The sequence below is a fragment of the Stegostoma tigrinum genome, chromosome 21 (assembly GCF_030684315.1).
Source record: "Stegostoma tigrinum isolate sSteTig4 chromosome 21, sSteTig4.hap1, whole genome shotgun sequence".
Classification (NCBI taxonomy): domain Eukaryota; kingdom Metazoa; phylum Chordata; class Chondrichthyes; order Orectolobiformes; family Stegostomatidae; genus Stegostoma; species Stegostoma tigrinum.
In genome coordinates this window covers 22,246,138-22,263,509 of record NC_081374.1, presented here as the reverse complement: position 1 = coordinate 22,263,509, position 17,372 = coordinate 22,246,138, and the positions used below count along the sequence as shown (strand labels likewise).

Genomic DNA, 17,372 nt, shown 5'->3' with positions numbered 1-17,372 from the left:
TCTGAATCATAAGTGACTGCTCTAGCTCCTAACCCGGAGTTGAAAGGTAATGGTTTCAAGTCCCACATTAAGAGATGATATAATTTAGACTGCATATTGCTAAGAAGTTGCTAGAACGCAATATCGATTGAAAAATAGGGGGCTAAGGCTGGCTTGAGCCAAATTTAATTTCTTTGAGTGCCAGGTCATCTGGATTCAGGCATTTATATATTTGCATGTGGCCTAGCCAAGGCTGCCATTTCTCTCTTTTTCCATTCTTTAAGCATCACCATTACATTTATATACACTGGATCAAACATATCACCACTATGAGTCTCGTACCTCCAACCTTTATAGCTTGGTAAGCACAGAATAATGTTTTTCGTAAAACAAAAAACAGTCAATTTCAAATATTCAGCTCAATATCAGGTAAATATTTGGTCTGGGCACCAGTAAGAAGTTGAAAAGTTGGCTTTAAATTTGATTTTTAGCAGGTTGAGTTATACCCATACGTAATTCTTTTCACTGTAGCTAAGTATTAATGAGCTGAAACTCAGTGCTAAATGTGTAGGGGGAGATTTAGCATGCAAAAGATGGATGTGTGAAGTTATTGTCTGAACGTTAGGCTGTAGCAGCTGAGATCACATTTTCACCTTGCACATGCATTCTCCAGAGGTCTTGTTACAGTCAGCATCAAATCCATTTCTTGTATCACAGTTACAGGGTCCACACATAGGATTCCCCCACCATCCTCTCGGACAAGGCTGGTCAATCCTGTAATTGGAGAATGCAAATCTGGGTGAACTTTCAAATATTCAGGTTGCTTTCGTCTGTGAAACAAAAATATCAATATCTAAGCAACGATATATGTTAGTAAATAATCCCATTATGGGATTGGTGAGTGGGGGATATTTTCTTTGGAACTACAAGAATGGCTCAGGTGTGCACTACACAACAGAAATCTACACAGGTTTCCATCCATGATTCAATTCCCTGGGATTCAAGAGTACACAAAATGCATCAAGGAAGTGCTGTGGATATGTCAGGTAAATGGACTGATGGTCTTCACTTGATTTAAAATGTCTAAAGTGGGTGGTATTTTCTGGGCCTGGAGGTAGCATGAAGTGAAATTAATCAGGCAAGATGGTGGTTGCACCAGATCTTTACCACTTTTCTGACCCTGCCCCGATTAGGTTTCGGGTGGGAATGGCCAAGCATTCCTTCCTATCATCCTTGCTTCTGACTGAGGCCCTTAAATGATCAATTGATGACCATTTAAGAGGCACATCCCACCTGGGCTTCAATTATTTCAGCACTCTGCATGCGATCAAGAGACTGGTCTTAGGATACAGAATGGACACTGACAGCCAATCCCCATTCATTGCCTTTGACCCTCTCACTCCTTGTGAACCCCATTTTGCAACTCTTCTCCCCAACCATCACCAAAGCAGCATTCTGATTGGCCAGCAGCTCTCCAGGGCCAGGACTCCCTTGTCCTGGATCCTAAGTCCGACAGAAAGTCGTCCAGCAGCCAAACAACTGCTTTATTGTTGGAGGATCCAGTGAATTCTCTCACATTCATAAGCTGTGGGTCCATTTCCTGGAAACTCTCCTGCCCTCAGACATTATCCGGAAGCAGGAAAAATCCACCCAGTATTTAATGTAAGATAATAAAGTGTGGAGCTGGATGAATACAGCAGGCCAAGCAGCATCTTAGGAGCATAAAAGCTGATGTTTCGGGCTGTATTCAACCAGCTCCACACTTTGTTATCTCGGATTCTCCAGCATTTGCAGTTCCCATTATCTCTGATCACAATTTTAACCCCACTGCGAAGCCTCTTCCAGGATGCCTAACCTGAAGAAGTTACCCTCCTCTCTCTGGGCCAACCTTAGGGGATCTCTCTCCCACTGCAACTCTCTTGTCATCTCTTCGGCTTTGAAACTGCTCGACCATGTCCTGAAGCAAACCAGATACCACAGCCACATCACCCTCCTTAGCACCTGCCTATGGAACCAAAAGCTTTTCTGACGAAGGCTCTAGGCCCGAAACGTCAGCTTTTGTGCTCCTAAGAGTCTGCTTGACCTGCTGTGTCCATCCAGCTCCACACTTTGTTATCTCCGATTCTCCAGCATCTGCAGTTCCCATTATCTCTGATCTTTAATTAATGTGTTTAGTTCAATCTCAGCTGGACCATTAGTGAAAGAAAACTTTAGAATGTTTCCTTCACAAGTAGACAGCAATACTTGAAAGGGGGTACTGCCTGTGGACCAGGTCTCTTTCTTTGACCACTTAACGATTAGATGAAGATTTATAGGAGTGTTTCAGAAAAGCAGTCCAAAAAGACAAAACCATATAATGAAATCCATTTTGAGCGGAGCACTGTACTTCTATCTTTGCTAAACAAACTTCTGGAAAATCCTTCTCAATCTTTAGACATTTTCCTGCAAGTTTTGATGACAATAGAGATTTTAAAAGTGTTCTGATGTTATTGTGTTATGTCTACACATTAACCATCTCTTGATTGGCTTGTTAGTAAAGTGTAGACGACATAAATTAGAAATATTAATTAATATAATACTTCAATTAAACAATAGCTTTATGCAACACTTAGGCCTTAAGAGTACAGCTTTGATGAGCCCTTAGCTCTGACTCTTACTTACTTAGTCTCACAGTATTGTCCAAAATAATTTACTGAGCAATCGCAAGTGTAGCCATGAGAAGAACTAGGTTTGCGGGTACACACAGACAGATGTTCACAAGGATTCATTGAGCAAACATCCTTACAATCCTCACCATAGTAACCTAGAAATAATGAAAAGTTTCCAGTCAACACTCTTAATAAAAAGACAAATTATACATAACTGTACGAAATAAACAGCAAAGACATGTCAATTCCATGCAAACAGTCCCTGCCAGCATTTAAGCTCCACATGAGCCTCCTTGTATCCATCCTTTTGTAAATTAGCACAAGCCTCTGTTCATGTCTCCCTTCTTATAGCTTCTCCTGAAATGCATCTATACTTCTCACCACAACCACCCCTTTGTGGTTACAAGTTCTACATTCTCACAACTCTCTGGATAATTCCCTATTTGATTTCTTGACAACCATCTTATGGTCATGAGCTCCAGCTTTGATCTTCTCACAAGTGGAGTTGATATTTTTGTGTTGACTCTTGCATTATTTAAAATGGTTCAATACGGTCACTCCTCAAGAAAGGTGATACGTCATCCTGACAGGTACAAGTACAAAGATTTGGCATTGTTTGTACTATCTAATAACCAGTAATAAAAAAAAACAAAGTTACAATGCAAAGGGGTGGCCACATGCCAGTGTTTGATACACTGAAATTTATGCATGTTGTCAGTCAGCAAGCACAAACACTCAGCTACACTGGACACTTGGATTTCCACAGAATATCACTTGATTAAAATCAATCATTGACTGAAGTTTAATATTGGCCAATTTAAGTGAGCATCTATCATTTAGTACATTATTCTGGATAGTAATGTGGCAGCATAATGATACCCATATGTTTAACAGTTTTTATGATAACAAAGCTTAAGATTATAATGGGTGATCTATGGGATGTGAAACCTAGAAAATTACCATCTTGAATCCCGGGAGCCTGCCTTCGTGTTTTAAGACTTAAAGAGAATCACACAGACTATAAAATGCTGAGCTTCTCAGTGACCCCATTACTAAAGTGGTGTAAATCTTTACCTGGGTCACAGCTGCAGGAGTAGCTATCCCAGTCATCACTGCAGTAGCTGTTTGTAGGACATGGGCTGGAATCACAAGGATCAGGAATGCTGCAGCCTCCCTCCACATTCACCTTTTCGGCTTGGTTTATATTCAATGCCAGTGCCGTAGATGGTGTCTCACCAATTCGAACCCCCTGAGGAGAGAATTGTTCATTTTACAGCAGCTCACGCCAGCAACAAAATCGTTTGCATCTGTATCTGTTTAAGATCATTCTTTGTGCAAAAGTATTATGGTTCCTTTGTTTTTGAATTTCCACACTTGCAACTAAATTGAAATGTCAGCTGGGTTTCCATTCAGTAGCGGCTGTGAACAATAATTTTGATAACTAAAGCCAGCTGCCCAGGGAATACTCCAGCTTTACAGTCAGACAATTTTGTACGGAATTAAGAGATGGACTTCACAGCAGTGTGGGAGCCACAGGAGTGCAGCACTGATCTCACAGTTAGAGGCCTGGTTTTATTCACTACAGATTGTCGAACTCTCCAAAGGCAACTGGGCAAGACTCATTTCGTTCTGACACATCACAAAATTGAAGGATTTCAGTTCATATGCAGCCGAACACAGTCTCAGTACACTTGTGTGCCTGATATGAAACAACTGCCAAGTAGCATTGATGTTGAGCAGGAAACCTGGAGGAAAAATTTAAATTTAAAGATCCCACACATTCAGACTGATCTCAAACCTTTGGACCATACCTCCCTGCTATGAATTTACAAAGTCTGAGCCTGATTAGGCGATGTCAGCCTGTTATTCAATCTCAGAGCCAACATATGAAGCCTAATTGTCATGTTCTAAATATCTACATGTGTGAACATCCAGTGAAAGTGAAAGTTTCATGAATCCATGCTCATTTTTCACCCCTTGAGCCAAATGTTGATGAGGACAATTGCTACCTTGCCTCATGTCAACCAAGTCATCATTGAGCAGGGAGTGAATCCAATATCTTTATTGTTTCCATGTCTGCGCAGTAAAAAAAGGTAAAGTTACCATATTCTTACAAAAGATCTGAATTGCAAACTGGCTATTCAGCCAACTGAGCTAACTGACCCTACAGTAGACTACATGGGCAATCATTCAATGGGCTATCATGGGATGACAAGTCTAACTAACATTTCAACCACTGAAAGTGAATACAGTAACACAAAGCATTTGTTAATACACAAGTTTATTGAGGAAACAAATAGCTAGAAATATTGAAGACCCCATTGATTATATCGTGGTGTTTGTCATACCTGTATACAGCCCCGGAACCCATGAAGAATGCTGCCATCATTTCCTGAGACTCCACCAACACTGATTGTTTTCAGATTCAATCCATGTAGCTCGCTACCAATTTCAACCATTGTCTGTCAAGTAGAATGGAGTCAATGGGAAAATTCTCACACGGGTCATAAATCAGCAATAAAGGAAATCTCACTACTGTATTAATTGATAGCTCAACATGATCTATTCTTCGGAGTGATCAATGAAATCAGACATATGCCATCGTTCATCTTGAAAGGGCAATATTCAAAAGCCAAAGCAAAATATGCATTTTCTCAAATGGACCTGAATAGGCGATTATGAATATGCCCTGATATATATTTGTTCATATTGGGATAGACACTATAAGATGTGGCAACATCTTTCTCATTTTGTTGACCGGTAGGAAAGTGTGCAAAATGAAGTGGAGCTTTCTCAAACAACTCTTGTGTGGATACAAGGCTGAATGCATTAAATTGTAGAGTCAATCAGAGATGCCAGACCATTGACTGGCACGTGAATTGAAAATCAGGCAAATGAGGTGAGAAGGAAAAGATTTAAAAGTGACCTGAGGAACAACATTCTCATGCAGAGAGTGGCACGTGTATGGAACCAGTTGCCAGAGGAAGTGCTGGCAAGTGGGACCAGCTCAGTTTAGAATGTCTTTTCGACATGGACGAGTTGGACCAAAAGATCTGTTTCCGTGCTTTTTAACTCTAAGACTCTAAGCGGAGGTGGTGGTGGAGGTAGCAGATGATGAAATTGGAGTTGAGTTTGAAACATCAGGAATAGAAATCTAGCCGAATGGTAACCATATAATCATTGTCAATTGTCATAAAAATTCCTCTGATTCATAAATGCACATCATGAAAGGAAATCTGTTAGGCTTTGCCGACATATAACTCCAAAACCACACCGTTGTGGTTGAATCTAAATTGCCTGCTGGACAATTAAAGATAGGCAATAAATGCTGGCCTATGCCCACATCCCATAAATGAATAAGTTTTCAAAAATCAACTCAGAACAATAAAGTTACCAATGCTTGTCTGAAGTGAGTAGGTGTCTTGATGAATCTGACTATTAAACACTGGACACACAAACAGGACAAATGCTTTCTTTCTCGGTTTTTGCATGTGATGAACACAAAAATTCCCTGGTTCAAGGGAAAAACAGACATTGTTCCTCTATACAAAAAGGTATTTTCAATCACTCAGAAAGTTTCATTCTCAAAGGGAAAAGTTTATTTTCTGTTGAAGTTTAGAAATGCTTCCGACAGTAAGATCGTGCACATTATTACGGACCAAACTAGACCAAACGCTTCAAAATGTTTTAAGGAGGTAGCTTAGACCCTAACTTTTTCTTATTTTAAATGCAAATGTAAAGTATCCATTCCAAATGCAATGCAACTGGTCAAACTACTCAACGTTAAGCAAAACACAATTTATTGATACATTATAGTTAAAGTACAGCCAAAAAAAGAGGAATTTAGAAGAACATAACTTTTTTGGAAACTTAACGTAATAATAAATACAGTAACTATTAATAAATAACTGTTCCAATATTATAACATTTCAGCGATGCACCCCTTGGCAGAAAGGAAAATTCATAGATTCTCACATGCAGTTCTCCAATCCAGGAGGCAAAATAAATCAGGAGAAAATTCAGAAAGAGTAGCAGCCAGGACGCTTTCAGTGAAGCTTCCAACTCTGTTGAGACCTCAATAGTTTTTGGAAAACCAAAACCCAGAATCCCTAATCTGAGCGACTTGGCCACACCCATTCAAACTGCATAAAAGAAAAAGCCAAGGCTCCCAAACTCTTTACTCAAGTGCTCTTTAGCAGCCAGCTCATCATTTCTGCCTATCAACCTCTCTTAAAATAAAACCAAGACACAATAACCTCCTAAAGTAACAGTTTAATTACAACAACAACAACAAAGTTGCTGGAAAAGCTCAGCAGGTCTGGCAGCATCTGTGGAGGAGAAAACAGAGTTAACGTTTCAGGTCCGGTGGCCCTTTCTCAGAACTGGACCCGAAACGTTAACTCTGTTTTCTCTTCCACAGATGCTGCCAGACCTGCTGAGCTTTTCCAGAAACTTTGTTTTTGTTCCTGATTTATGGCACCTGCAGCTCTTTTGGTTTTTACTTAGCATCTTTACAACATTGGTTACAAGATGTGGCAGTGGATCTGTTTCGGGGATGTTTAATGTATCTGAGATTTTCATGAGGCTATGGGCATACATCATAGATTTCTGGTTATAAGCTCAGTCCAGCGTATATTTGCTTTGCTCAACAACTAGTGCAATATCCAATTCCTTGAATCTTAGACACCAAGAATTTAGAACCTTTTTCATATGTTTATCTCTGCTAATACTCATCTCTTCTAATCTCAGAATGCATAACATTTTCCAACTTGTGTGATGACATCAGTATCAATATTTCAATAAAAAAACGTTGTGGTTTATAACCGAGTAAGGTACATCCTTACATGAAAGGTATTAATCAGTCAGAAGTAATCTATGCATTTAACCCGAATTGTAGTTTTTGACCAAAGCACTGAGAGGAGCTGTTTAAGTGAGATTGTTCCTTTCCCTTTATTCACATGTTACAAGAACAGAACCATGAGGAATGATTACAATAAGCCCTCAATTTCAACAATTATCTTAGATTTCTACTAATTTCCCCAATTCAAAGCAAATTCAGCTTCCCCTCAGCCAAATTAACATTGTAGTCTAATATTAACTCTCACCTACACTTGGTAAACATTAACTGAAAACATCCCTTTACATGCACAGGAACACACGTTGATGGAGCCTTTGAAGCAGCACAGGTGAAATGAAATATGTCTGGGTGTGCATTTGTGTATACATATGGCAGCATAGGGGAGATGTTGTTGAACAACGTATGGTAAAGATATCCGAGAAGTTTATGAATTAAGTGTGACCTGCAAGTTCTTTTTTATCTCATTCAAAGTTCCTTTACTTACATTGTTTTTGTTAAAAATGAGCTTTCATTATCATTTCCTTAAAGTTCCCAGGTTTCATTGGCAGATAGAATAAAAGGAGAACCCAAAGAGGTTTTTTTAAATAAAGAGCAAGGCAATAACTCCAGAAAGACTAGGGCCCATTGGGGCTTTCGAAGTAATGTGTGCATGGATGTGGGAAATCGGGTGCTATCCTCAGTGAATACTTCACAATGGAAAAGGATGATATAGACATACACATTTAGGTGAAGAACTCTGGAAATATTAGAAATATTGGAAATATTAACTTAGAGAGAGGGCAGGTATTAAATTGTTGAGCAGCTAAAAGTGGGTAAATCTGCAGGCTCAGATTAAAGTATTTCAGGCAGTCGAAAGATGCATAAGAGGAGATATCAGCAGTCCTGGCAGTAATTTTCAAATTCTCTCTGGCCTCAGGTGAAATGGCACAGGACTGCTAACTATGTTGCACTCATTTATGAAGAAGGAAAAGAGATCAGGAAATTACAGGTAATTCAGTCAAACCTCAGTAACAAGGAAGTTATTAGAAAGATTTCTGAGGGTTGATGAGGACAATGTATCTGATGTGATCTACGTGGAATTTAGCAAGGCTTTTGATTAGGTCCTTCATGGAAAATGGGTCCAGAAGGTAAGAGCTTCTGGGATCCAAGGTAAAGCGGTATGTTGGATCCAAAATCAATGGAGAGACAGGAAATAGAGAGTGATGGGAGAGGGATTCTTCTGTGACTGGATATCTGTTTCTAGCATGATCTTCAGGCTCTGGTGTTGGCGCCCTTACTGTTTGTGGTGTAGGTAAATAATTTGTACCTAGATGTAGGAGTTATGACCAAGAAATTCATTAATGACATGAAAAGCAGAATAGCTATAAACTCCAGGAATGATGTCAACAGACTGGTCAGCTGGACAGAGCAGAGCAGCAGAGAATGGAATTCAATCTGGAAAAATGCGACACAATGCATATGGGGAGGGCTATCAAAGCAAAGGATTACAGCACAAATAACATGGCCCTAGAAAGATCAGAGGGATCTTCGTGTGAACATCCACAAATCCCTGTGGTGGGAGAGCATTTTGGTGATAGTGACCATAACTGCCTCACATTCTACATAGCTATGGAGAAGGAGAGGATTAGGCAAAATGGGAGGATATTTAATTGGGGAAGAGGAAACTATGATGCGATTAGGCATGAGTTAGGAAGCATGGACTGGGAGCAGTTGTTCCATGGTAAGGGAACTCTAGACATGTGGAGACTGTTTAAGGAACAGTTGTTGCGAGTGATGAGTAAATATGTCCCTCTGAGACAGGCAAGAAGGGGTAAGATAAAGGAACCTTGGATGACGAGAGCAGTGGAGCTTCTTGTGAAAAGGAAGAAGGTAGCTTACATAAGGTGGAGGAAGCTAGGGTCAAATTCAGTTAGAGAGGATTACATGCACCCAAGGAAGGAGCTCAAAAATGGTCTGAGGAGAGCCAGGAGGGGGCACGAGAAAGGCTTGGCAGAAGGAATCCGGGAAAACACAAAGGCATTTTACACTTATGTGAGGAATAAGAGAATGATCAAAGAAAGAGTAGGGCCGATCAGGGATAGCATAGGGAACTTGTGTGTGGAGCCTGAGGAGGTAGGGGAAGCCCTAAATGAGTTTTTTGCTTCTGTCTTTACGAAAGAAACGAACTTTGTAGTGAATGAAACCTTTGAAGAGCAGGTGTGCATGCTGGAATGGATAGAGATAGAGGAAGCTGATGTGCTGAAAATTTTGTCAAACATTAAGATTGACAAGTCGCCAGGCCCGGACCAGATTTGTCCTCGGCTGCTTTGGGAAGCGAGAAATGCAATTGCTTCGCCACTTGCGAAGATCTTTGCATCCTCGCTCTCCACTGGAGTCGTACCTGAGGACTGGAGAGAGGCAAATGTAATTCCTCTCTTCAAGAAAGGAAATAGGGAAATCCCCGGCAATTATAGACCGGTAAGTCTCACGTCTGTAGTCTGCAAGGTGTTAGAAAGGATTCTGAGGGATAAGATTTATGACCATCTGGAAGAGCATGGCTTGATCAAATACAGTCAACACGGCTTTGTGAGGGGTAGGTCATGCCTTACAAACCTTATCGAGTTTTTTGAGGATGTGACTAGAAAGGTTGATGAGGGTCGAGCTGTGGATGTGGCGTATATGGACTTCAGTAAGGTATTTGATAAGGTTCCCCATGGTAGGCTCATTCAGAAGGTCAGGAGGAATGGGATACAGGGGAACTTAGCTGCTTGGATACAGAATTGGCTGGCCAACAGAAGACAGCGAGTGGTAGTAGAAGGAAAATATTCTGCCTGGAAGTCAGTGGTGAGTGGAGTTCCACAGGGCTCTGACCTTGGGCCTCTACTGTTTGTAATTTTTATTAATGACTTGGATGAGGGGATTGAAGGATGGGTCAGCAAGTTTGCAGATGACACAAAGGTCGGAGGTGTCATTGACAGTGTAGAGGGCTGTTGTAGGCTGCAGCGGGACATTGTCAGGATGCAGAGATGGGCTGAGAGGTGGCAGATGGAGTTCAACCTGGATAAATGCGAGGTGATGCATTTTGGAAGGTCGAATTTGAAAGCTGAGTACAGGATTAAGGATAGGATTCTTGGCAGCGTGGAGGAACAGAGGGATCTTGGTGTGCAGATACATAGATCCCTTAAAATGGCCACCCAAGTGGACAGGGTTGTTAAGAAATCATATGGTGTTTTGGCTTTCATTAACAGGGGGATTGAGTTTAAGAGTCGTGAGATCTTGTTGCAGCTCTATAAAACTTTGGTTAGACCACACTTGGAATACTGCGTCCAGTTCTGGGCGCCCTATTATAGGAAAGATGTGGATGCTTTGGAGAGGGTTCAGAGGAGGTTTACCAGGATGCTGCCTGGACTGGAGGGCTTATCTTATGAAGAGAGGTTGACTGAGCTCGGTCTCTTTTCATTGGAGAAAAGGAGGAGGAGAGGGGACCTAATTGAGGTATACAAGATAATGAGAGGCATAGATAGAGTTGATAGCCAGAGACTATTTCCCATGGCAGAAATGGCTAGCACGAGGGGTCATAGTTTTAAGCTGGTTGGTGGAAAGTATAGAGGGGATGTCAGAGGCAGGTTCTTTACGCAGAGAGTTGTGAGAGCATGGAATGCGTTGCCAGCAGCAGTTGTGGAAGCAAGGTCATTGGGGTCATTTAAGAGACTGCTGGACATGTATATGGTCACAGAAATTTGAGGGTGCATACATGAGGATCAATGGTCGGCACAACATTGTGGGCTGAAGGGCCTGTTCTGTGCTGTACTGTTCTATGTTCTATGTTCTATGTTCTATGAAACCAGCATAGATGGACAAGGTGTCTAGGCTAGGCACACAATACAACAGAAGGGAAGTTATGCTGAAACTGTATGAAATGCTTGTTAGGCTACAGCTACAGTATGGTGTGCAGTTCTGGTCAACACATTACAGGAAGGATATGATTGTACTAAAGAGGATATTTACCAGGTTGCTGTCTGGGCTGTAGGGTCTGAGCTGTGAGGAAAGATTGGACAGGTTGGGGCTGTTTTCCTTGGAGCAGCAAAGATTGCAAGAGGGCCTGATAGAGATGCATAAGATTAGGAGAGGTATAGATAAGGTGGATAGAAATGCACTTCTTCTTTTAGTAGAGATGTCAATAACAAGTGGGTGCAGGTTTAAATTAAGAGGTAGAAAGCTAACAGTAGAATTGAGGAGAAATGTTTTTCACCCAAAGGGTGACATGAGTCTGGAACTCACTACCTAGGAATGGTTGATGCAGAAGCTTTCATAACATTTGAGCAGTGTATTGATGTTCAAAAACAAAGTTGCTGGAAAAGCTCAGCAGGTCTGGCAGTATCTGTGAGGGAAGAAACAGAGTTAGCTTTTTGGATCTGGTGACCCTTCCTCAGAACAGATTATGTTCACTTGTGTTGACATAACCTTCAGGGCTATGTGCCAAGAGATTGAAATGGGATAAGGGTAGTTAGATCTTAGTGTGTAGATGCAATGGGTCGAATGGCCTCCTTGTATGATGTGAATGCCTTTGATTGAATAAAAGAAACAAGGTTCCCTCATGGGTTTTAGACAGCTGAAGGTTTAGATCATTTTTTACCAATGAGGAAAGAATACTGTCCTACTTTCCAAGCTGCAAAACAGCAAAGCATTGAGGCTGAAGCTTTCATCAGACAACCAAGCAGTTGTGGCAACAATGGTTATTGCATCAAAATCAGACTAAAAGCCAAACAATTTATTAGCTCAGACATGCTACAGGTAGTGGAAGGGGGTCATGGAGGAACAGACCAGATCATGTGATGAAGTGAAAAGTGAAAATTGCACTACACAGAGACATGATTGAAAAACTCAATGTAACTGGAAAGCCGTCCATTGATCCTGACATTACTTAAATTATTCTAGTGAATTAAATTACTTTAGTGAATGATATTTCTTGTGCAAATTAATTGGTGCTCCCTTTAGACCTGAAAGAAATGGAATGATAATGCCACCAAAATTTTATTTATTTTTGTCCTAGCTTGCCTGTCATGAAGGCGATAACTAATACTCGGGTAAGGTTCAATAAGGATTGGCACCATTACAAGTCACACAACTGATGATTCTTCATGATTAAATCTCAACACTAAAGATTTGAACATTTGAATAATCATCATGAAAGTCACCTGAGTGGTGATCATTTGTTACCCAGGATCTGTTAGAGCACCCACACTAAAGATTGAGAAAAAAATCTGCAGCAAGAGTCTTCTTATCAAATTTACTCACTGTCAGGCTCCTTGATGTACAGACTAGAAGAAAACTTATTTAGAGGTAGATTTTATCCCAAAATAATTCAACTTCCCTCTTTGTTCCAGGAAAACAAAGTAAATTAAAAATTTGAAACAACTTTTCATATCGACAGTCCTTACCTGGTGATGCCCATAGTCTATAGACATGACAGCTGTGTATTTGGTTTTCAGCTCATCTTTGGAGCTTTTAAGTTCTAGCTGCAAATGATGCCAATCACCGTCATTCACTTTTATTTGGTCCATTGTCAGTGCTGTGATCCGACTACTTGAGTGATACACATTTAACATCACATTTCCCTCATTGAGCTGTAACAATGGTGATATCACTGTTAAACATGTTAATAAAAGCAACACCAAAAAAAAAGCATTGAAGCAACTAGCAACGAACAACAAGCTTAAAAATGTGTCACTCTAACAAAGCTAACCATCCCAAAGCACTGTAAAGGGAAATTATCAAGCATCATTCAACTCAGAGGAACGCTGAAAGATATTAGGACAGGTAAGAAGTAGGTTCTAAGGACTGTCATATAAAAGGAGAAATAAAGGTAGGGAGGCACTATGGTTTCATGAACTAATCCCAGAGATTCGTTCCAGGCAACTGAAGACACTGCTACTAATAGTAGAGTGATGAAATCTGGGGCTGAGCATATGCATTATGAGCAAGAAGAGGCCACTCAGCCCTCAAACTTGCTCCATCATTCGTGAAGACCAAGGTTGATCTAATTACTTTACATTCCAACCTAGGCCTGACAACCTATCACTCCCTTGCTCATCAAGAATCTGTCTCTGCCTTAGAAATATTTACAAACTCTGCTTCAACTGCCTTTTAAGAAAGAGAGTTCCAAAGACTCAAAACATCACAACTGCCCTTATTTAAATATAAAACACTTGTCCTAGACTCATGTTTCTCTCTTTAAATTGAATGTAAAATTCAGTCGTATTATAGGCATTGTAACCCATGGGCACAGTCACTATTACGTAATTTATTAATCCCATCTCGTTGCACGAGATCAGGTTTGGTATAGCCTGTTCTCTGGAAGACTCCAGAACATGCTGTTCTAATGTACTATCCTGAACACATTCTCCGAACTTCTCACCTAGGCTAACTTTGCCTATTGGATTTTTCTAGTCTACATGTAGATTAAAATGCCACATTATAATGCACCGCATTATAAGAAGGATGTGGAAGCTTTAGAAAGGGTGCAGAGGAGATTTACTAGGATGTTGCCTGGTATGGAGGGAAGGTCTTACGAGGAAAGGCTGAGGGACGTGAGGCTGTTTTCATGAGAGAGAAGAAGGTTGAGAGGTGACTTAATTGAGACATATAAAATAATCAAAGGGTTAGATAGTATGGATAGGGAGAGCCTTTTTCCTAGGATGGTGACGGCGAGCACGAGGGGCCATAGCTTTAAATTGAGGGGTGAAAGATATAGGACAGATGTCAGAGGTAGTTTCTTTACTTAGTAAGGGAATAGAACGCTTTGCCTGCAACGGTAGTAGATTCGCCAACTTTGAGTACATTTAAGTCATCATTGGACTACCATATGGACGTACATGGAATAGTGTAGGTTAGATAGGCTTCAGATTGGTATGACAAGTCGGCACAACATTAAGGGCCAAAAGGCCTGTGCTGTGCTGTAATGTTCTATGTTCTATGACTAGTGACTTACCTTTCTGACAAGCTCCAACTATTTTTGATTATGGACTCCATCCAGCCATGTGGAAATCAGGGGGACTTTGCACAACTGCCACAAATGACATTTTGAGATGTGGCAGACGCTGGAGTTGGAGGGGCAAGGACATGGAAGATTTTCCAAAGAAGCATAAGATTTTTAAATCAAAGCTTTGCTTTTGGCTGGGATCCAATGTCGGTCAAAAAGCACAGAGGTGAGAGGTGAACAGAATGTAGTGTAATTTAAGATATGGCTTGGATGAGGTCAAGTTAATGGAGAATGCAAGATGGGAATGTGGCTCGCAGGCTGTAATAGTTTATATTTTAGAAATTCATTCATGGAATGTGGGTTGGGTCTGCTGGTGCCTCCTATGCTCCGTTGCTCCATTTGCTGCAGGTAGACCCACAATTCTGTTAAGGAGGGAGTTCCATGATTCTGAGATAACAAAAGAATGGATGAGCATTTCTGTGGTAGCTGAGTTGATGCAGAGATAGAAACAGACTACAGAAGTAAACATGGGCAATCTTGGTTTGAGAGAGGAATATAGCGTGGGATACTCAGCTCATAGTCAAATCTGATGGCAAAGCTATGATTGGCTTTGTTTCAGCATCAGCCAAAGGGTAGGTGATGAGACTGAGTCAGTGGTGGGGACAGAAAATGATGGTGTGACTCAGTAGCAGCAGCTTTCTGGGTGAGAAAAGTACAGTTTAGAATGTGCTATCTGAAGCACTCATGGACAATTCTGTTGTAAAGCACACTTAATAACATTTATTTGATACCAATGCAATGGTGCCACCTTGGGTCTTCCCTCTGCAGTTAATGCTTTCTTTTAACCTTGAACAGCTGAACTCATGCTAAATATCAACGAAGAGCCCTTGCAACACCCAGCAATGCTATTTAAGGGGATCATCCACTTGCAGGTTAGTTGCTGGTTTTATTACTAAACAATTTTACACATTTTTTGGATTCACCATTGTTAGTGCAAGCTTCAAATGTTTATAGGGAATGCTGTGGCAGGTGATGAAATACTTTGTGCTGACTTTAAGGTTTCTATGGAAGCCAGTTGCTCCCAGCCATGGGCGATTGTGGAGGTCTTCATCCATAATTGAGCATAACCGTGAGAATAAACAGAAGCCATACAAAGCCGTTGAAACAGGTGGGTGAACAGGAGTAGTAGTAGTAGAATTGGAGGAGCAGGAGGAGAAACAGTGTGATATCAGTAACTGGAATACCCCATTTACCAAGAGTCCCACCCTGTATCTTCCCTCTGTCACTGGTTATCATGTCATTCCCTTGATCGTAGCACAAAGACAAGATTTAGCTAAAGTACCCATTCCAAACCAATCTAATCGCTCTTGTGCATTTCCTCATTGCCTGCCATTTGTATGTCTCTGCCTGTTCTAGTGCTCCTATCAAGTGTTACCCCGAGAGACTGCAGCAGAGGGGAAAGTGTGTCAACAAATGTGATACAACATGTTTGGGTTAATGTATGAATTGCTGTCACTGAGTGCAAGAGACTTGGATGTGAGGTTTGTGACATTGCTAAGTGTTCGATTGTGGGTTGAATCAAAAATGCCCTCAATCACATCGCTTGCATTTCCTGCACTTCTGCCCTCAAAACTCCTCCCCCAACAAAATAAAGACAGAATCCCCCAGTCCTCTCATATTACCCCACCAACCTCTGCATCCAGCATATCATTCTCCGTCACTTCAGCCACCTTCAGTCCAACTCCACAACCAAAGAGATATTTCCCTCCCCACCCCATCTGCCTTCCATTCTCTCCATGACTCCCTTGTCTGCTCCACACTCCCCACTAACCCCACCACCCGGCACCTTTCCCTGCAACCGCAGGAAATGCTACACCTTCCCCTCACCTCCATTGAAGGCCCAAAGCAAACCTTTCATATCAGACAGGGATTCACCTGAACTTGGTCTGCTGAATCCACTGCTGCCGATGTAATCTCTTCTACATCGGTGCGACCAAACGTAGGCTCAGGGACCATTTTGTAGAGCATCTACACTCTGAACATGACAAACGACAACACCTTCCGGTCACCAACCATTTTAACATCCACTCCCACTCCCTGAATAAATTGTCCATCCTGGGCCTCGTCCGGTACCACAATGACACCTCACGCAAACTGGAGAAGCAGCACCTCAACCTCTGTCTTGCAAGCCAACAGCCCGGTAGCCTAAACATAGAATTCACCAGTTTTAAAATATCCCCATCCCTGGCCTTATCCCATGTCCAATCTTCCCTCTCATCCCACCTCCTTGACCTGACACAATCTGCCCGTCTTCTCCACCACCTACCTGCCCCACCCATTCCACTGACCAATCGCCACTACTTCCTACCTGCACTCACCTATCACTATTCTACCTACCTTCCCCAGCGCAACCCCTCCTCTCTATTTATTTCTGATCTTCCTTTCCCCTCCCCATTTCTGAAATAGGATCCTGATCTGAAATGTCAACTTTCCTGCTCCTCCGATGCTGCCTGGCCTGCTACGTTCATTCAGCTTCACGCTGTCTCTTAGATATATGTTCTAACTGGTAGAGATTTTTGGCTAGTGACGCATGGGTCTTGATGAAATAAGCTGTGGCTGAGGCTCGTGGTATTTGCAGGAATACTGTGTTTGAAGATTCATTCACTGACCTTGGCCGTTGTAAGAGGTCATGAAACTTCTTGCAAAATTGAATCCAGCTAGCCAGGGCTAAAAGGCCCATCATGTACTTCCATGAAGATCTGTTTATCATCGTGTGTCTGGAGGGCCTTTTGCTTATTACAGTACAGAGTATCTCCTGTGCATTCAACCTCAATCTAGACATTCTTTTCCCTCTATTCATTCACAGGATGAGGGTGTTACAGGCCAACATTTACTGCCCCATCCCTAATTGCCCAGAGGGCAGTCA

General features: G+C 41.5%; 1 protein-coding gene across 4 annotated transcripts in view; it reads right to left on the bottom strand.

Moving 5' to 3' along the window:
• Positions 1–17,372, bottom strand: part of celsr2 (cadherin, EGF LAG seven-pass G-type receptor 2) — a 303,561-nt gene that overhangs the window by 51,043 nt on the left and 235,146 nt on the right. For all 4 annotated transcript variants that reach the window (XM_048553018.2, XM_048553017.2, XM_048553019.2 and 1 more), the window contains exons 10-14: positions 12,906–13,091; positions 4,976–5,089; positions 3,702–3,876; positions 2,641–2,782; positions 633–753 (exon numbers count right to left, since the gene is read on the bottom strand). In XM_048553018.2, coding sequence (XP_048408975.1) covers positions 633–753; positions 2,641–2,782; positions 3,702–3,876; positions 4,976–5,089; positions 12,906–13,091 — 738 coding nt within the window. The remainder of the gene's footprint in view (positions 1–632; positions 754–2,640; positions 2,783–3,701; positions 3,877–4,975; positions 5,090–12,905; positions 13,092–17,372) is intronic.